The 17,174-nt window shown below is 42.0% G+C and overlaps 1 protein-coding gene across 1 annotated transcript in view; it reads left to right on the top strand.

Annotated features, from left to right (window-relative positions):
- MUC6 (mucin 6, oligomeric mucus/gel-forming) overlaps window positions 1-17,174 on the top strand; it is a 30,890-nt gene that overhangs the window by 6,953 nt on the left and 6,763 nt on the right. Inside the window, exons 6-20 of the mRNA XM_075163823.1 lie at window positions 1,819-1,941; window positions 2,917-3,037; window positions 3,933-4,071; window positions 4,235-4,339; window positions 4,696-4,768; window positions 5,040-5,177; window positions 10,459-10,620; window positions 11,224-11,318; window positions 11,797-11,929; window positions 12,806-13,055; window positions 14,185-14,237; window positions 14,343-14,452; window positions 15,236-15,387; window positions 16,115-16,256; window positions 16,731-16,841. Coding sequence (XP_075019924.1) covers window positions 1,819-1,941; window positions 2,917-3,037; window positions 3,933-4,071; window positions 4,235-4,339; window positions 4,696-4,768; window positions 5,040-5,177; window positions 10,459-10,620; window positions 11,224-11,318; window positions 11,797-11,929; window positions 12,806-13,055; window positions 14,185-14,237; window positions 14,343-14,452; window positions 15,236-15,387; window positions 16,115-16,256; window positions 16,731-16,841 — 1,907 coding nt within the window. The remainder of the gene's footprint in view (window positions 1-1,818; window positions 1,942-2,916; window positions 3,038-3,932; window positions 4,072-4,234; window positions 4,340-4,695; window positions 4,769-5,039; window positions 5,178-10,458; window positions 10,621-11,223; window positions 11,319-11,796; window positions 11,930-12,805; window positions 13,056-14,184; window positions 14,238-14,342; window positions 14,453-15,235; window positions 15,388-16,114; window positions 16,257-16,730; window positions 16,842-17,174) is intronic.

The raw sequence follows: 17,174 nt of genomic DNA, 5'->3' as shown, positions 1-17,174 counted from the left end.
GAACTTTTAAATGGCCTCTGAAGTCTTTGAACATTTTTGCTAACAATTGCCATAGCGCCTTTTAATCACAGGAGATTTTCAGGAGTCCATTTTCAGATGCTCAACCTTCTTAATTGCAACTACCGATTGGAAGTAAATAGGAAGCAAATCTTCCATTACTCTCCAAGCTGTACAAGATTAGACACATGTTTTTTCAAGTGCCTGTCTGTTATCAAAGTTCTGATTCACTTTTTGCAGACTTTTTGAATCCACCTTCAATCTATAGTCAGTGTTATGTAGCAGGATTCATTATTTTATAAAAGAACATGCTGATCATAAAAAAAGTCAAAAGTAACTTAAATTGATGTTGTAATTTCTAAACCAACTCACACATTAAATTACCAAAGATGCAGCTCATGTCAAAAAAGAGGAGCTTTCAAAATGACCTTGCTTAATATGATACTGTCTTTCAGAAGCATTTAATCATATTTTTATTTATCCTTTATACATGGTCATGGGTAGCAAATTTGTAAAATAAATTGCTTTGACAGGAATATATTTCTCCTTATCCCTTGATTCTTATTCTGTTTCAAAAATCTTTAACATTGGCTACCATTTAGATTTTAGCATAACAATAGTGAAATCACAGTTGAATTATATTCCTGAAGTCATTCTTTGACTTGCCATAGTTTATCGTCTCACCATTGTTACTTACGAGGCCTTGCATCATTTTGCCCTCCCTGCACCTCCAGTGCCGTATTCTTCTATTCTCCTCTTGATCTTCATGTGCTGGTGCCACTCTTCATTTTTTGTTTTGTATTTAACATTGAGTTTTCTTCTATTCTTTCCTCATACTTACTTAGTTCCCTACTAAGCTCCATTATTATCCCCAACGCTTTAAAACTGCACTTCTTTCTAAACTAATTTTCCCCCTCCTCTTCTCCAAGGTTATCCATCTTACTTAAATTGGTAACCCATTTTAATCTTTTGTTGGTTGGCAATTGGTTTTAATCCTTAAAAATTGTAAACTCCTCGTGGCATTTTATAGATTCAGATAAATATTAGTAAGGCACTGTGTGCATTCAAAGAACTGTACAATAATTCTTACTAATCACAGTAAAATAATAGCCTGGTTTTCTCCAAGTCATAGCAGTTTTCATGTTGCCAGTAGACCATTACTAGGACTGGTAGTAAAGTGAAAAAAGTTAAAGCTTGGAAAAAAAAGGGAATAGTAACCCTTGTTTCTCAAAAACGCAAAGCGAAGAATCTGAGAATTTGCAAATAAATGCCAAATATAAAAAGGTAATGAATTTTTTAGTCTTTATTGTTTCTTTGTCAGCCTCATCTCTAACTACCTCTATTTCCCTACCTCACTTATTTTCACTCTTTCAGATAAGGAAAAATCTCTGCTTGAATTTATCACATAATAAAACATGTTCTGAGTTCCATATATTAGAACTGCTAGGTAGCTGCATTCTGAAAAGCAGATAATGTCTGAGAAGCAGGAACTATACAGAAGATCAAGAGTTGTACTCTTTAAATCCTTCAAGTAGTAGAGAAAATCTGATTTGTGGTAGTTTATTAGGCTGCAATATAGCCTGTTTGCCATTCTTCAAGCTTCTGAAATGAGTTTCTAATAAATAGGGCATGAAAAATGAATAAAAGCTAGAGTGAATGTGGTGGTAATGGTGAATACTCAGACAATGAATTGAGTATTGAGGCAGGATAAGAGAACGTTAGTGCCAGAAATCACAAGGTCTTCTCCATCCTAGGTGGTAGATGAGAGATTCTTCTATGTTTACACTTTAAAAATCCTAACAATTTCACTGTTTGTTGCAGCTGTGGGAAAATGTTCTGCTAACCAAATCTATGAGGAATGTGGTTCTCCATGTATTAAAACCTGTTCCAACCCAGAGTACAGCTGTTCCAGTCACTGTACCTATGGTTGCTTTTGTCCAGAAGGTATCATTTCTGTATTCATCATATCCTAAATGGCCCATACAAATCTTTTTGGCATATATCCAGTCAAGTGGAATAGACTTCTTAATAATGAACCAGCAATGCATTTCAGGGCATTGTGCTGCTAGAACTGCCATTTCTCGGGTAACATAATATAACTGGAGTCTTGAACAGTCATGGTTCTTAAAGATCCTTGGTCACTATTTGCAAGATCAGAGCTGTGAAAGCGTTTTCCTCATAAGACCGTGATACATGATGGGATAATTATATGCTGCCTGCTTAAAGTTCTGTACTATAATATACGTTGAGTAAGCTTAATTAATTTCCTATCCCAAATAGGTGTCTAGCTTTTCAGGGCACCAGCAAGAGGTAGCATACCTCAGAGACATTCTGCAATATTATGGGCATTTTGTAAAATCCCTTTAAAATAGTTCAAGATGAACTTCCTACAAAAATTGTAATTATGATTATCATTTGCATAATTTCTTGAAATCAGAACTGAAATATCCTCCAAGGTTACTGTGATGTGGGTATTTACATCAATATCATCACCATTTTATAGGAGTCAAAAGTAATGTATTGTGAGCTACATATTTAAAACTAGACTTAGTACTCTAGGAGATAGAATGTGTCCATTCTTCAAAATTCCCAACTTAATTAGTGTCATAGTAAAAAAAAGAAAAATTCAAAAAAATAACACTCAAGCTTACTGTTATTTCAAATGAAGTTCAAATTTCAAATGAAGACAATTGTCTGCACTTTCATATAACAAAGTAGCCAAACACTGTTATCCCTTGTAAAGAGTCAGTTTTATTTTAATTAAGAGAAAATATCCCGCACGTTATATCTCCAAGTATGGGCACTGGCTGTGCAAGAATAGCGTTCTCAAGCTAATTTTGGAAGGCATTCAAGCTATAATAACTTTACTGCTAAGTAAGGATACGGAAAATTATTTATTTTGTTTATCCTCTTTGGCAGGAACTGTTCTTGATGACATCTCAAAGAATCGAACGTGTGTTCACATTAATCAGTGTCCATGTACACTGAACGGGAAAACATATGCTCCTGGTGAGACAATGAAAGCAGCGTGTAGGACCTGGTGAGTAGCAACAGGTACTTTCATGAGAAGATGGAGAGTATCCTCACCAAGCGATTGGAAAATTTAGCCTAACTTTTTGAAGGGCAGCTGCAAAGGTGTCATACCATCCCTGAGGCCCCCTTCTTTCAGTGCCACAGAGGATACATTTGTAATTGAAGATGTACACGTCTCATTTCCTGATTAATTTGTATAAATATAAATGCTCCTTCAGGCCACATGAAACAGTAACATTTTTATCTCCTCTGTGAAAGTGGAGGTAAAATTAGTAAAAACAAATATCCAGTATTTACAATTTCTTTCTGGCAATCTCAGCATTTCTTATCACCAAATCAGTGCTGAAAACTGAATTTCTTTTTTGCCACAGAAAATAATTACTTAAGACAGTATTTTTTAAATTTGGAAATTTTTTCAAGAAAAGTGGATTTTTTTTGTGTGTGTGTTACTTCTCTTGCTATCATAATTCTAATAAATAAAATAAAGGATAAATAATGGACTTGATCCTCAGAACTGTAACAATGAATTTAATGATTAATCAGTTCAGGAAATTTTACTGACAATCCATACAAGGGTTCAGCAACTTTGAATTAAGATGAACGACTTCAACTGATATACATAAACAAAGAAAATCAAAGCATAGAAAGTATAAGGGGAAAGGTGATACAAATGACATCTTCCATTACTAGGAAGTAGCTGAGTTTTTAGAGCGTAAAGAAAAGACATTTCAAAACAGTGGAAGTGAAAGTTCAGTATGTATATGTATTTTACACTGTGTTCACTAAACAATTTTGCATGTCGATCAGCTGCAGCAAAACCTCCAGACAGGAGGATCAAATCCTCTGCTGGTAAATAGTGCCCTAGTATGAGAATAAACTTACACAGAATTTGTTTTCCTCAGCAAATGTACGATGGGTCAATGGAACTGCAAAGACTTGCCCTGCCCTGGAAGGTGTTCACTGGAAGGAGGCTCCTTCGTTACCACATTTGATTCGAGACCATACAGGTTCCATGGGGTTTGCACTTACATTCTTATGAAGGTAATTTCCTGCAGTCTAGAAACACACAGTATCAAATGGATATATTTCAGTCTGTCTTTGGTTTCCTATTGGAACACAAACTGAAGTCTTCCTATGATATATATTTATTCTACAAATCATTGTTATTCTGACACAGACTTCCCTTTTCACTATTTTCCTCCAGAGCTCCAGCCTGCCACACAATGGAACCCTAATGGCTGTATATGAAAAGTCTGGTTATTCTCATTCTGAGACCTCACTTAGTGCTGTAATTTACCTATCTACAAAGGTTAGTATTCCCTGCACAGGTTCTATCCAGCATTTCAGTAACCAGATTAGCAAAATAAATACTTAAAGTCATTGCTAGTAGGCCGAACTGAAAAATTATGGGGGATAGATACTAAGGATATGTTCCAGTCATATTCCAGTATACACAGTAAAGATATCTGTTGCCACATCAACTCAGGAAGTTAGAGTATTTTCAAAGTGAAAACTGAAAGCAGTATGGAATAACATGTGAGACAAAGCTGGAATCAATCTTTTCCTATTATATAGGTCATTGACAGTACAGTTGCTTAAGTTAAAGAACATATAAATACCATCAGTACAAATAATTACTTCTGATTCCATGTCCTTTTCTTACAGGACAAAATTGTGATTTCTCAGAATGAACTCCTTACTGATGATGATGAACTTAAGCGGCTACCTTACAGATCAGGTAAAGAAAAGGGAATATACGTAAAATCCGAATTACATTAAATGTCTGTTTTACACAACCCAGCATCTTTTCTCTCACAATTGCCTATAGCAGAGGTTTTAGAGGAAGATTAAAATCTTTCCCATTGCATCTGTCCCTCTGTGGAGAGTTGTGTGTGGAAGGAGACGACTTGTAGACAGAATGCTAGAATACTTACATATGCATTAAAATCATTACTTTGCAATATCCTATGCATCAAAATCTCTGTTTCTAAATATACTTGTTCTTTTAGGAGACATCACTATTTTCAGACAGTCCTCGATGTACGTTCAAATGCATACAATCTTCGGGCTGGAAGTTGTAGTTCAAACATCACCTGTGTTCCAGGCCTATGTGAAAGTCGGATCACAATTCAAAGGCAGAACCCGAGGTAAGAAATCTAGTCCCCATGTGAAGGAGAAAATGTAGGGAGTGTAATTTTGAAAGCTTAGTACTCATCCTTCCTCATCCTAAGGAACAAACTTTCCTCTCTGGATTCAAAGAAAAAAACAACAAAAATACCTGCACTGGAAAACCGGTGTGCTAAGAATTTTTGGTTTTTTGCTAATAACTTTTAAACGAATCAGAGAAATTAGATGGGTGACATTTTTCATGTGTAATATAATACTGTTATTCACGTGCTTTATGCGTCCCTTTTTCAATATGTGCTTTACTACACAATGAAGGGGCAACAAATTAGTCTGTGTGGTCTCTACATCTCGGAGCACATGGTTCTTTGAGCGCAGCGCACGATCACTGTAAACACAATGAGCCTAAGAATCTGAGAGCTGCTCAGCTGATAAGCCCCAGATGGAGATGTTTGTGTTTATTGCACAGCAACATTAGCCTCAAAGGCATATCCTGCATTCTCATCATCTATGGCGAATTACAGAGAGGCTTTAGCTTTTTAAAAAGTCTAAATGTATATTCTTTATCATTACAGATTTTATATACATAAGAAAACATGTGTAACTGCAAAAGTATTTCATGGCCTTTCTCTTTTACATGATTTAAAACCACTGAAAAAGCCTTTTTCCTAAAATCAAAACAAGCACTTCTGTATGAATCTGTCATTAAATAGAAGTGGACAATCTTAAGCCACCGAGGCGAAGGGCTCCGCGGCGGAGGATCGCGCCGGGCGACCCTTCCCAAAGCGGCAAAACCGCGGCAAAACCCGCGAAGGCCAAAGCGCAGGGAGCGAGCGGGTGCCCCGGCCCCGCCCCCGAGCCGGGGGAGCGAGCTCCTGACGGGCGGCGGCTCTGACTCAGCGCGGGCGGGGACAGGCGGGACGGCGGCCAAACCCCCTCAGATACAAGAGCAGCCCCAGGGAGCGCGAGCGACCCGGAGGGCGGTGAACAGGGCGTGGCGCGGCGGTTTGGGCGGCAGTTCGCGCCAGCAGGGCGCAGCCCCCTCCAGGCTCCAGAGGCTCGCTCAACTCGTGGTCGTCGCCCTCCCAGAAGAGGACCTGGCCATGGTATCCACTCGGCCGAAAGCCATCGCCAGGAGAAACGTGGCGACCCAGACCGAGCCCCCACGCAAACACACATCTGTCCAGGCCTCCGGCTGCAGGGAGTCCCTGAGCCTGTCGCTGGTACAGGAGGGCAGCAGAGACGATGCCTGTGTGCGCTGCGACCAGGTGGATGATCTGCTCAGCCTGGTGGCAGAGCTGAAGGAGGAAGTGGAGAGGTTAAGGAGTGTCAGGGAGTGCGAGAGGGAGATAGATTGGTGGAGCCGCACCCTGCCGTCCCTGAGGCAAGGGCAGCACCTGGAGGCTCCACAAGAAGCGGAAGAACCCCTGCCCTCTTGCCACCAGGCAGAAGGAGGAGACCCAGGCGACGGAGGGGAATGGACACAGGTCCCTGCTCGGGGTGCCAGGCGAACCCCCGCCCGGCCTCCCTCACCCCAACCTTCCCAGTTGCCCCTACACAACAGATATGGGGCTGTGGAACTTGAGGGCCAGACGAACGAGGACGCAGATGAAGGCCCATCCAGGGGGTTGCCCAGGGCGAGGCAGCCAGCCCCACGCATTACGACTGCCTCCAGTAAGAAAACAAGGAGGGTAATTGTCGTAGGTGATTCCCTTCTGAGGGGGACGGAGGGCCCAATTTGCCGGCCAGACCCATCCCACAGGGAAGTCTGCAGCCTCCCTGGGGCCCGGGTGAAGGACATTACTAGGAAGCTCCCTAGTCTCGTGCAGGCCTCTGATTACTACCCGCTACTGGTTATACAGGCTGGCAGTGAGGAGGTTGCAGAGAGAAGTCCCAAAGTGATCAAAAGGGACTTCAGGGCGCTGGGGCGACTGGTGGGAGGATCGGGAGCACAGGTAGTGTTTTCCTCGATCCCTTTAGTGGCAGGGAGGAATACTGAAGGGAACAGGAAAACTCATCGGATCAACACGTGGCTTAGGGGCTGGTGCCATCGGCAGAATTTTGGCTTCTTTGACCACGGGGAGGTTTACACGGCACCGGGCCTGCTGGCGACGGACAGAGTTCAGCTGTCTCACAGGGGGAAAAGGATTCTCGCGTATGAGTTGGCGGGGCTCATCGAGAGGGCTTTAAACTAGATTCGAAGGGGGAAGGGGATAAAACCAGGCTCACTAGAGAAGAGCCGAGGGGCGGCACACCAATGACGGGGGAGAAATCGGTAGCCCAGCTCAAGTGCATCTACGCCAATGCACGCAGCATGGGCGGCAAACAGGAGGAGCTGGAAGCCATTGTGCAGCGGGGTAGCTATGACTTAGTTGCCATCACGGAAACATGGTGGGATGTCTCACGATTGGAGTGCTGCAATGGATGGCTATAAGCTCTTCAGAAGGGACAGGCGAGGAAGGAGAGGCGGTGGGGTAGCCCTGTATGTTAGGGAGTACTTTGACTGTCTAGAGCTCAACGACTGTGATGATGACGTCGAGTGCTTGTGGGTAAGGATGAGGGGGAATGCCAACAAGGCAGATACCCTGCTGGGAGTATGTTATAGACCACCTAGCCAGGATGAAGAGGCAGACGAAATATTCTGCCAGAGGCTGGCAGAAGTCTCCCAGTCGCTAGCCCTTGTTCTCGTGGGGGACTTCAACTTTCCGGACGTCTGCTGGAAATACCACACGGCAGAGAGGAAACAGTCGAGGAGGTTCCTGGAGTGTGTGGAGGATAACTTCCTGGCACAGCTGGTAAGTGAGCCCACTAGGGGAGGTGCCTCGCTTGACCCGCTGTTCACAAACAGAGAAGGACTGGTGGGAGATGTGGTGGTCGGAGGCTGTCTTGGGCTTAGCGACCATGAAATGATAGAGTTCTCGATTCTTGGTGAAGTAAGGAGGGGGGCCAGCAAAACCGCTACCATGGACTTCCGGAGGGCGGACTTTGGCCTGCTCAGGACACTGGTTGAGAGGGTCCCTTGGGAGACAGTCCTGAAGGGCAAAGGGGTCCAGGAAGGCTGGACGTTCTTCAAGAAGGAAGTCTTAAAGGCGCAGGAGCAGGCTGTCCCCATGTGCCGCAAGAAGAACGGGCGGGGAAGACGACCGACCGGGCTGAACAGGGAGCTCTGGCTGGGACTCAGGGAAAAAAGGAGAGTTTAGCACCTTTGGAAGAAGGGGCAGGCAACTCAAGAAGAGTACAGCGATCTTGTTAGGTTGTGCAGAGTGGAAATTAGAAAGGCAAAAGCTCAGCTAGAACTCAACCTGGCCACTGTTGTGAGAGACAACAAAAAATGCTTTTACAAGTATATTAATGACAAAAGGAGAGCCAAGCAGAATCTCCATCCTTTATTGGATGTGGGGGGGAACGCTGCCACCAAGGACGAGGATAAGGCTGAGGTACTCAACGCCTTCTTTGCCTCAGTCTTCAATAGTCAGAGCAGGTATCCTCAGGGTACTCAGCCCCCTGAGCTGGAAGACAGGGACAGCGAGCAGGATAAACGCCCTATAATCCAAGAGGAAGCAGTTAATGACCTGCTACGCCACCTGGACGCTCACAAGTCTATGGAGCCGGATGGGATCCACCCGAGAGTACTGAGGGAGCTGGCGGAGGAGCTTGCCAAGCCACTCCCCATCATTTACCAGCAGTCCTGGTTAACTGGGAAGGTCCCGGACGACTGGAGACTTGCCAATGTGACGCCCATCTACAAGAAGGGCCGGAAGGAGGATCCGGGGAACTACAGGCCGGTCAGCCTGACCTCGGTGCCGGGGAAGATCATGGAGCGGTTCGTCTTGAGGGCGCTCACAAGCCATGTGCGAGACAACCAGGGGATCAGACTCAGCCAGCACGGGTTCATGGAAGGCAGGTCCTGCTTGACCAACCTGATCTCCTTCTATGACCAGGTGACCCACTAGTGGATGAGGGAAAGGCTGTGGATGTGGTCTACCTGGACTTCAGTAAAGCCTTTGACACTGTCTCCCACAGCATTCTCCTAGAGAAGCTGGCGGCTCACGGCCTAGACAGGTGCACTCTTCGCTGGGTAAAAAACTGGCTGGACGGCCGAGCCCAGAGAGTTGTGGTGAAGGGAGTTAAATCCAGTTGGCGGCCGGTCACGAGCGGTGTTCCCCAGGGCTCAGTTTTGGGGCGGTCCTGTTCAATATCTTTATCAATGATCTGGACGAGGGGATCGAGTGCTCCCTCAGTCAGTCTGCAGAGGACACCAAGCTGGGCGGGAGTGTTGATCTGCTGGAGGGTGGGAAAGCTCTGCAGAGGGACCTGGACAGGCTGGATCGATGAGCCGAGGCCAATGTATGAGGTTCAACAAGGCCAAGTGCCGGGTCCTGCACTTGGGTCACAACAACCCCAGGCAATGCTACAGGCTTGGGGAAGAGTGGCTGGAAAGCTGCCCAGAGGAAAAGGACCTGGGGGTGCTGGTCGACAGCGGCTGAACATGAGCCGGCAGTGTGCCCAGGTGGCCAAGAAGGCCAACGGCATCCTGGCCTGTATCAGAACTAGTGTGGCCAGCAGGAGCAGGGAGGTGATCATGACCCTGTACTCGGCCCTGGTGAGGCCGCACCTCGAATCCTGTGTTCAGTTTTGGGCCCCTCACTACAAGAAAGACATGGAGGTGCTGGAGCATGTCCAGAGAAGGGCAACGAAGCTGGTGAAGGGCCTGGAGCACAAGTCTGATGAGGAGCGGCTGAGGGAACTGGGGTTGTTTAGCCTGGAGAAGAGGAGGCTGAGGGGAGACCTCATCGCGCTCTACAACCACCTGAAAGGAGGTTGTAGCGAGGTGGGTGTTGGTCTCTTCTCCCAAGTAACAAGCAACAGGACGAGAGGAAATGGCCTCAAGTTGTGCCAGGGGAGGTTTAGATTGGACATGAGGAGAAATTTCTTTACTGAAAGAGTGGTCAGGCCTTGGACCAGGCTGCCCAGGGAAGTGGTGAGTCCCCATCCCTGGAAGTATTTAAAAGATGTGTAGATGAGGCCCTTAGGGACATGGTGTAGTGGGCATGGTGGTGTTGGGTTGATGGTTGAACTTGATGATCTTAGAGGTCTTTTCCACCCTTAATGATTCTGTGATTCTATTAACTTGAAAAGGCAGAGGCTCAGAGGCTGAATGTGTATATAATCAAGATTCTCTGGCTACTTGACCTATAGTATTTGTCACTCCATTGAATTTCTCACTATTATAGAATGAAACATAGACCACCGTGTACACATTCTTTAATTTTCAGACATTCCTTGCATTTCTTATGTTATTAGGTTTGTGTGGCAATTACAATGGAGACACTACAGATGACTTCATGACTAGCATGGATATCACTGAAGGGACAGCTTCCCTGTTTGTAGATTCCTGGAGGGCAGGAAATTGCCATCCTGCTTTAGAGAGAGATACTGACCCTTGCGCTTTGAGTCAACTGAACAGTAAGTAGATGATCCTGTTGTAACTGATCTCTCCAGCTGGCTTTGTCTGACACTTCCACTATCAGGGGAATGAGAGAGTTTGAAAGAACCAGAGATTGAGATGGTTGAACATCACAAATTCTGTCTTCAACAAGACGTTTCTGATTTCTAGAATGTGTATCTGGTGAAAGCTTATCAGATCCCATTCTAGAGATCTGGGATTGAGATGATGAATGAGAGGGTTTGGGTGATATTTCCAGTGAAATTGCAATGTCCATGGATGTCTTAGACTTGCTCAGCAGTGCTGTGACTGAAATCCAGGCTTTGCCTTCTCAAGTCTCTACTGCTGTTGGTCTTACAAAAAAAAAAAAAAAAAAAAAGGAAAAAAAAAAAGCCCTACTGAGCTGTTTGAACAAAAGAACAGTCTGCAAGCTAACAAGCTAAGAAGTTGTCCTTTTGTTCAATCTATCATTGCTAAAAGCTCAGCTAAAGTAGTGTGTCCAGGTTTTTTTTATTCCTTTTTCGTTTTTTTCATTTCTTTTTCATGTTTCCATTTCTTTTTCATTTTTTTCATTTTGTTTTCCTAACTTTCTCTGTTTAATGTCCATGATTCACTTTCATTAGAAATATCTGCTGAGACTCATTGCTCCATTCTTACCAAGAAGGGTACAGTGTTCGAGAAATGCCATGCTGTGGTGAACCCTATTCCTTTCTACAAGGTAGGAAATTATGATAGACGGTGTACAGAGGGAGTCCAAATATGGACCATATACAGTATATATGGACCATATACTCATATACAGTATCTCACTCATTTGCATCAGGAAATCTCCACAAAACATTTTGAAAATTAAAAATGAAAAGCAGAGAATAAACAAAGGCATTTTTTAGGTGCTAAGTATATTTTATTCATGTCAATCAGGCAATTAATCTGATCTTTTTCATCAGTTTTAATTATGCAATAATATGTATTTTGCATGACTTACCTCTGCAATTCAGCATAGAATCGTAGAATCATTTAGGTCGGAAAAGACCTTTAAGAGCATCGAGTCCAACAGTAAACCTAACGCTGCCAAGTCCACCACTAAACCATGTCCCCAAGCACCACGTCTACATGCCTTTTAAATACTCCAGGGTTTAGCACTTCCAAATGTCTGCTCCCCAGTAACAGAGTACTCTCTATGTATTGCGTTTCAGAGATGTGTCTACCAAGCCTGTAATTATGAAGAGACCTTTCCTTATATTTGTTCTGCACTGGGATCGTATGCACGAACATGCAGCTCAATGGGTTTAATCCTTGAGAACTGGAGAAACAGCATGGACAATTGTAGTAAGTAACTGAACCAACTCTTAATGGTCTGCCATCAGGTGAATGCATCCATACAGCTCTATCTGTCTCCATTTAGAATATTCCCATGTTTGATTCACCTATGACAAAACTGAGTAAGAGCAAGAACATATTTTAAAACTACTTGTCAGTTGTTAGAAAATAACTTCTTATTGCTCAAGTAGGCCAACCAGCAGGTATAAAAGCCATATTCCCACGAGCTGGGTTGTGTCATAACACAACAAAAACCATAAATGGTAAAGCAGTATTCTAAACAGTGTCCAAATCATCTTAAGAGTAATGAGGAAAGTAGTGAACAGAAAGAAGAGGAAAGCAGAATACCCTCCTAGTCTGTTTCAGAAAAGGATTGTTATTTTAAGACTACATGAAAAAGATTACTCATATGCTTTAAGGTGAGCATGTGGATGCTTCCAGGACTTGATAATTAAGTGATGTAATAGACAGATAAATAAAGCTATACTATACTGTAAGATGAGAAAGAACTAAGAAAAACTCTAGTTGCAGAAGTGATTTTGCTATTATGCAACTTAGACATAGGCACAGGTTTCACAGTTACTCAAAAATACATTGGTATTTCTGCAAAGCTTCTCTTTGCATTATTTTATTCCAAGATACACAAGGAAGCAATATGATATTTAACCTTCATAAAACTTCCAAACGGCTACATGGTTGGTGGTAAGCCCTGGTCTGCAATATTTTTTGCTAGAGCTCCACATCCACAGGAAGAGAAGCAATAGGAATCATTAAGCATTGGAGCTGTTGGCACAATATATGCAGCACATTATGAGCAGAGTTATCTTTCACAAGGAAGAGGATAAGTAAATGAAGTTTAATATATACTCTTGTTTTGTTTTACAGCCATTACTTGTACTGGCAATCAAACATTCAGCTACAACACTCAGGCATGTGACAGGACATGCTTGTCACTCTCCAACCGAGCCCTGGAATGTCATCCAACTGACATCCCTATTGAAGGCTGCCATTGTCCTAAAGGAATGTACTTGAACCACAAGAATGAGTGTGTTCATAAATCTCATTGTCCCTGCTATTTAGAAGATAGAAAGTACATCTTGCCTGACCAATCAACAATAACTGGTGGGATTACCTGGTAAGTGTGTCAAGTGTAAAGATTAACAAACTGAAAATGGAGAGAAGGTGTCTTCATGTGTCTTTGTTGAGGGTTAATGGCAGTAAGCAGCTAAGCACCACGCAGCCGCTTGCTCCCTCCACTTCAGCTGGATGCGGAAGAGAATCAGAAGGGCAAAAGCAAGAAAATTTGTGCGTTGAGATAAAGACAGTTTAATAACTTCCTTTATTATTAATAAGCAAAAATAAGCTTATTTAATAAGCAAAGCGGCATGCGCAATCAAAGCTAAGTAAGGAATTAATTCACTACTTCCCATCAGCAGGCAGATGTTTAGACATTTCCAGGAAAGCGTGACTTTGTCATGCATAATGGTTACTTGGGAAGACAAGCACCATAACTCCAAACATCCCTCCTTCCTCCTTCTTTACCTGAGCTTTTATTGCTAAGCATGATGTTGTATAGCATGGAATATCTCTCTGGTCAGTTCAGGTCAGCTGTCCTGGCTGCGTCCCCTTCCAGTTTCTTGTGCAGCCCCAGCTGACTTGCTGGCGGGGCAGCGTGAGAAGCAGAGACGGCCTTGATACTGTTCAGCAGTAGCTAAAACAACATCGTTTTATCAACACTGTTTTGGTTCACAAATCCCAAACTTAGCACCATCAAGCTGCTACGAAGAAAATTAACGCCATTCCAGCCAAAACCAGTACAGTCTCCTTTACTTTTAATAGCAAAGGTTTATTTTTTAATTGCCCTTTCCTAAAATACAAAGATTCTTAAACGAAAAAGCATTTGACTTACCTTAAGCTTAGAAATATTAGGGAAAAAATCAGAAAATAATAGGTAAGATCTGATTATTTCTAGTAGGAGATTTTGTCAACAGCATCTGGACAGCTATATACAAACCTCAAGAATGACTTGATAGGCCATCATCATACTGGATGGCCTACTATTCACTTTCAAAACTGATGTTACTGTATAATACAAAAACTAAATAGAGGCAAGTTGACTCACGTTCCATTTTGAAGGAGGGGGAGGAGCTAGTAACATAAACAAAACATTTCTAAAGTGAGAAACATGAAGCCATTTTGCAAAAAATTAAAATTTCTTTCTTAGGAGAGAATTTCATTGACATTCCTTTTTTTTTCCCCCCTAGCTACTGCATTAATGGGAGGCTAAGTTGCACAGGCAAACCTCAAAATCCTGCAGGTATGGGTCTGATATGGTTTACTTAGAAACATATTCTTTTCCCCTATGTTGTAAAATTGCTACTTCACAATCTCTCCAATGTTTGTTTTTCTTCCTTTTTCCTAGAAAGCTGCAAAGCTCCTAAGAAATATGTATCATGTTCTGACAGTTTAGAAAACAAGTACGGAGCTGCATGTGCCCCTACTTGTCAGATGCTGGCTACTGGAATTGAATGTGTGAGTTTCACAGCTCTGCGATATTTATCCTCTTGAGAGAGGAAGAATGTTCTAGTTGTTGCTTAGAACTTGACTACATTCCTTTTAGTGAAATGAAAGGAGATATTTCTTCTAATGTGATGCAGTTAAACATCAGACTTCTTTCCACAGACTGTGGACACTAAAAATTTACATATATTCAAGAAGTGATTAAGGGAATTAAATTGCATGAATTAATGAATTAAATTCTATTAAATTAATAGAATAAAAATCCATTAAGAATTCTTAACTACGCGGTTATCACCTATGGCTCAGGTACTCCATAAGCTGCATGTCACTGGAAACTGATAGAACATGTGGTTTATGCTTCCTGTTCTATTCTTTCCCACCTATCTGCTGCTGATGGTCACAGGATGCAGGAGACCTAGGCTAGGTGGACTTCTGGTCTGTCCTGATAGGTTTTTCTTATCCCTTTATATTAAGGAAACAGACGAATTGGAAGAATTTTAGTAAGTTTCCTTGATATAAAGGAACTTCTGTTGTACTCTGCCTGAAAGATTGATAGCAATGAAAGATAAATTTTTCAGAGTCTTCAGGTATGTTTGATATCTCACACAACAGGTATATCTTACAACTTCAGTGAACCTAGTTCAATTGACTAGTATATTAGTACGAGGAAGATCACAAAACTGAAATCAAGTCAAAACTAGAAGTTAGCACAGGTTGACTCTTGACACCATTCACATACAAGATAAAATGCATCTCATGTTTCTTTTCATTTTGCAATCTGTTGTTCTTTACCAGATACCCACTAAATGTGAATCAGGCTGTGTCTGTGCTGATGGGCTATATGAAAATCTCGATGGCGGGTGTGTTCCAGCTGATGAGTGTCCATGTGAATATGGTGGTCTTGCTTATGGAAAAGGTGAACAGATCCAAACTGAATGCGAGATCTGGTAAGAATCACACAGTTTTCCATTGTAGAACCTCTGTTTCACTAAACTGTACAACTACATAACAAAAGCGTTTAGTTGACAGGAGAGTAGGAGACGGCAACAGCTGAATGGAAGTGAGAAAGCACAGAGGTGATAAAGCAAAGCTTAACATTTGACTATATATGTATAGATAAAACAGTCATGGTACTGGCTTCAGGCATAATTTCTGCCATATACATATCCAAGAATAAGGGCATCCAGTAGGGCCTGTAGACTACATAAGGTCAAGGATTAACAGCTCCACCTAAATAAAGGTGAGGGCACAATCTTCCTTCTTTTCTGTAGATAAAAGCAACCCCCCCAAAAGATTGTTTCCATCTCTTTAGCAGCATTCTCAAAGTACTTTATTCCCTTTCCAGTTACTAATCTGTTATTAAAAAACCACCACCACCACCCAAACTACACAGAACAGTGACATCTGTTCTCGTTAAGAGCAAAAATAAATGAGTTTTATATTCTTTCTTTCATGGAAAAAAAAAAAAAGCAAAAATGACTTCTTTATCATGAATTAATTTTCTAGGCAGTCTATAACTTTTAGTTGTAGTTCTTATATTAATTGTAGATGGTCACAGTGTACACAAGTCAATTAAATGAACATCTTATCTATAAAAGTGCATGTATATGAAAAGAAGCAGGTTAAGGTGGCATTTCTTTGAAATCTGAGTATGGTTTCTCTTCTCACTCCCAGCACTTGCACAAAAGGCAAATGGAAATGTGTTCAGAAATCAAAGTGTTCCTCAACATGTAATCTGTATGGAGAAGGCCACATCACCACTTTTGATGGACAGCGTTTTGTGTTTGATGGCAACTGTGAATACATATTAGCTATGGTAATCTGCCTCTTACTGCTTATTTTGGCAGTATCTTAGCATCAAGAAACAGCTTGATTTAAATGGCTAATGAAAGTATCCTAGGATGCATCTATAACCAATAGAGCACTTTGAATCTTTATAAATACTTAATGTATTTTTATATTTTCTGCTTATTTCAATACTTAAGATGAAAAGACTTTACTTCTCAAAACACAGTTTTTTCATGCAATTACAGCCAATTTTAGATTTAATTACATGTTTAAATAGTCATTGATACGTATGTATTCTGTACCAGCCAAGTTCTTTTAGGGAAGTGATGTCAGTTTGACTACCAAATCAGAGGTGATTACCTCCCAAAACAGGCAGAATCAGAGTCATGACATGTTTAAGCTTTCTTTGCTTCTTTATGCTTTTATGTTTTAAGTTGGAAGACTCCATACACAGAGTCTATTGTGGTTTTGTGCTTTTTGTGGTTTGTTTTGGGTTTTTTAGGATGGCTGCAGTGTTAATAGACCTGTTTCCTCTTTCAAAATTGTTACTGAGAATGTCATCTGTGGGAAATCAGGGGTTACATGCTCCAGATCCATCAGCATTTACCTTGGGGTAAGATCTTCATTCTGCTGTTATCCAGTTGAACAGCTATTTTAAGCTCATATTTGCTTCCCTTTTGGAAGCTTTATCTGTGTCTTTGAAGTGATGTCTTGTAAGTGAAATTACGTGCTAAACCTAGAGCTTCAGTTTTAGTAGGAATTCCCACCAGGTTTTTTCAATTTTCATGTCAATGTTTTGGTCCCCAAACTTCTTGCCTACCTAGAAGCTGTAAAATTTTGAACTTTACTGACTCAGCAGGGAATTGCTCAGTCAAAAGATACTGATTTCCCATCCCCCCGCCCCCGCCAAACTCAGGAAAACAATAGTATAAAATTGAGGAATTCT

The sequence above is a fragment of the Calonectris borealis genome, chromosome 14 (assembly GCF_964195595.1).
Source record: "Calonectris borealis chromosome 14, bCalBor7.hap1.2, whole genome shotgun sequence".
NCBI lineage: Eukaryota > Metazoa > Chordata > Aves > Procellariiformes > Procellariidae > Calonectris > Calonectris borealis.
Note: the sequence above shows the minus strand (reverse complement) of the source record. Positions and strands in the feature narration are given on the sequence as shown.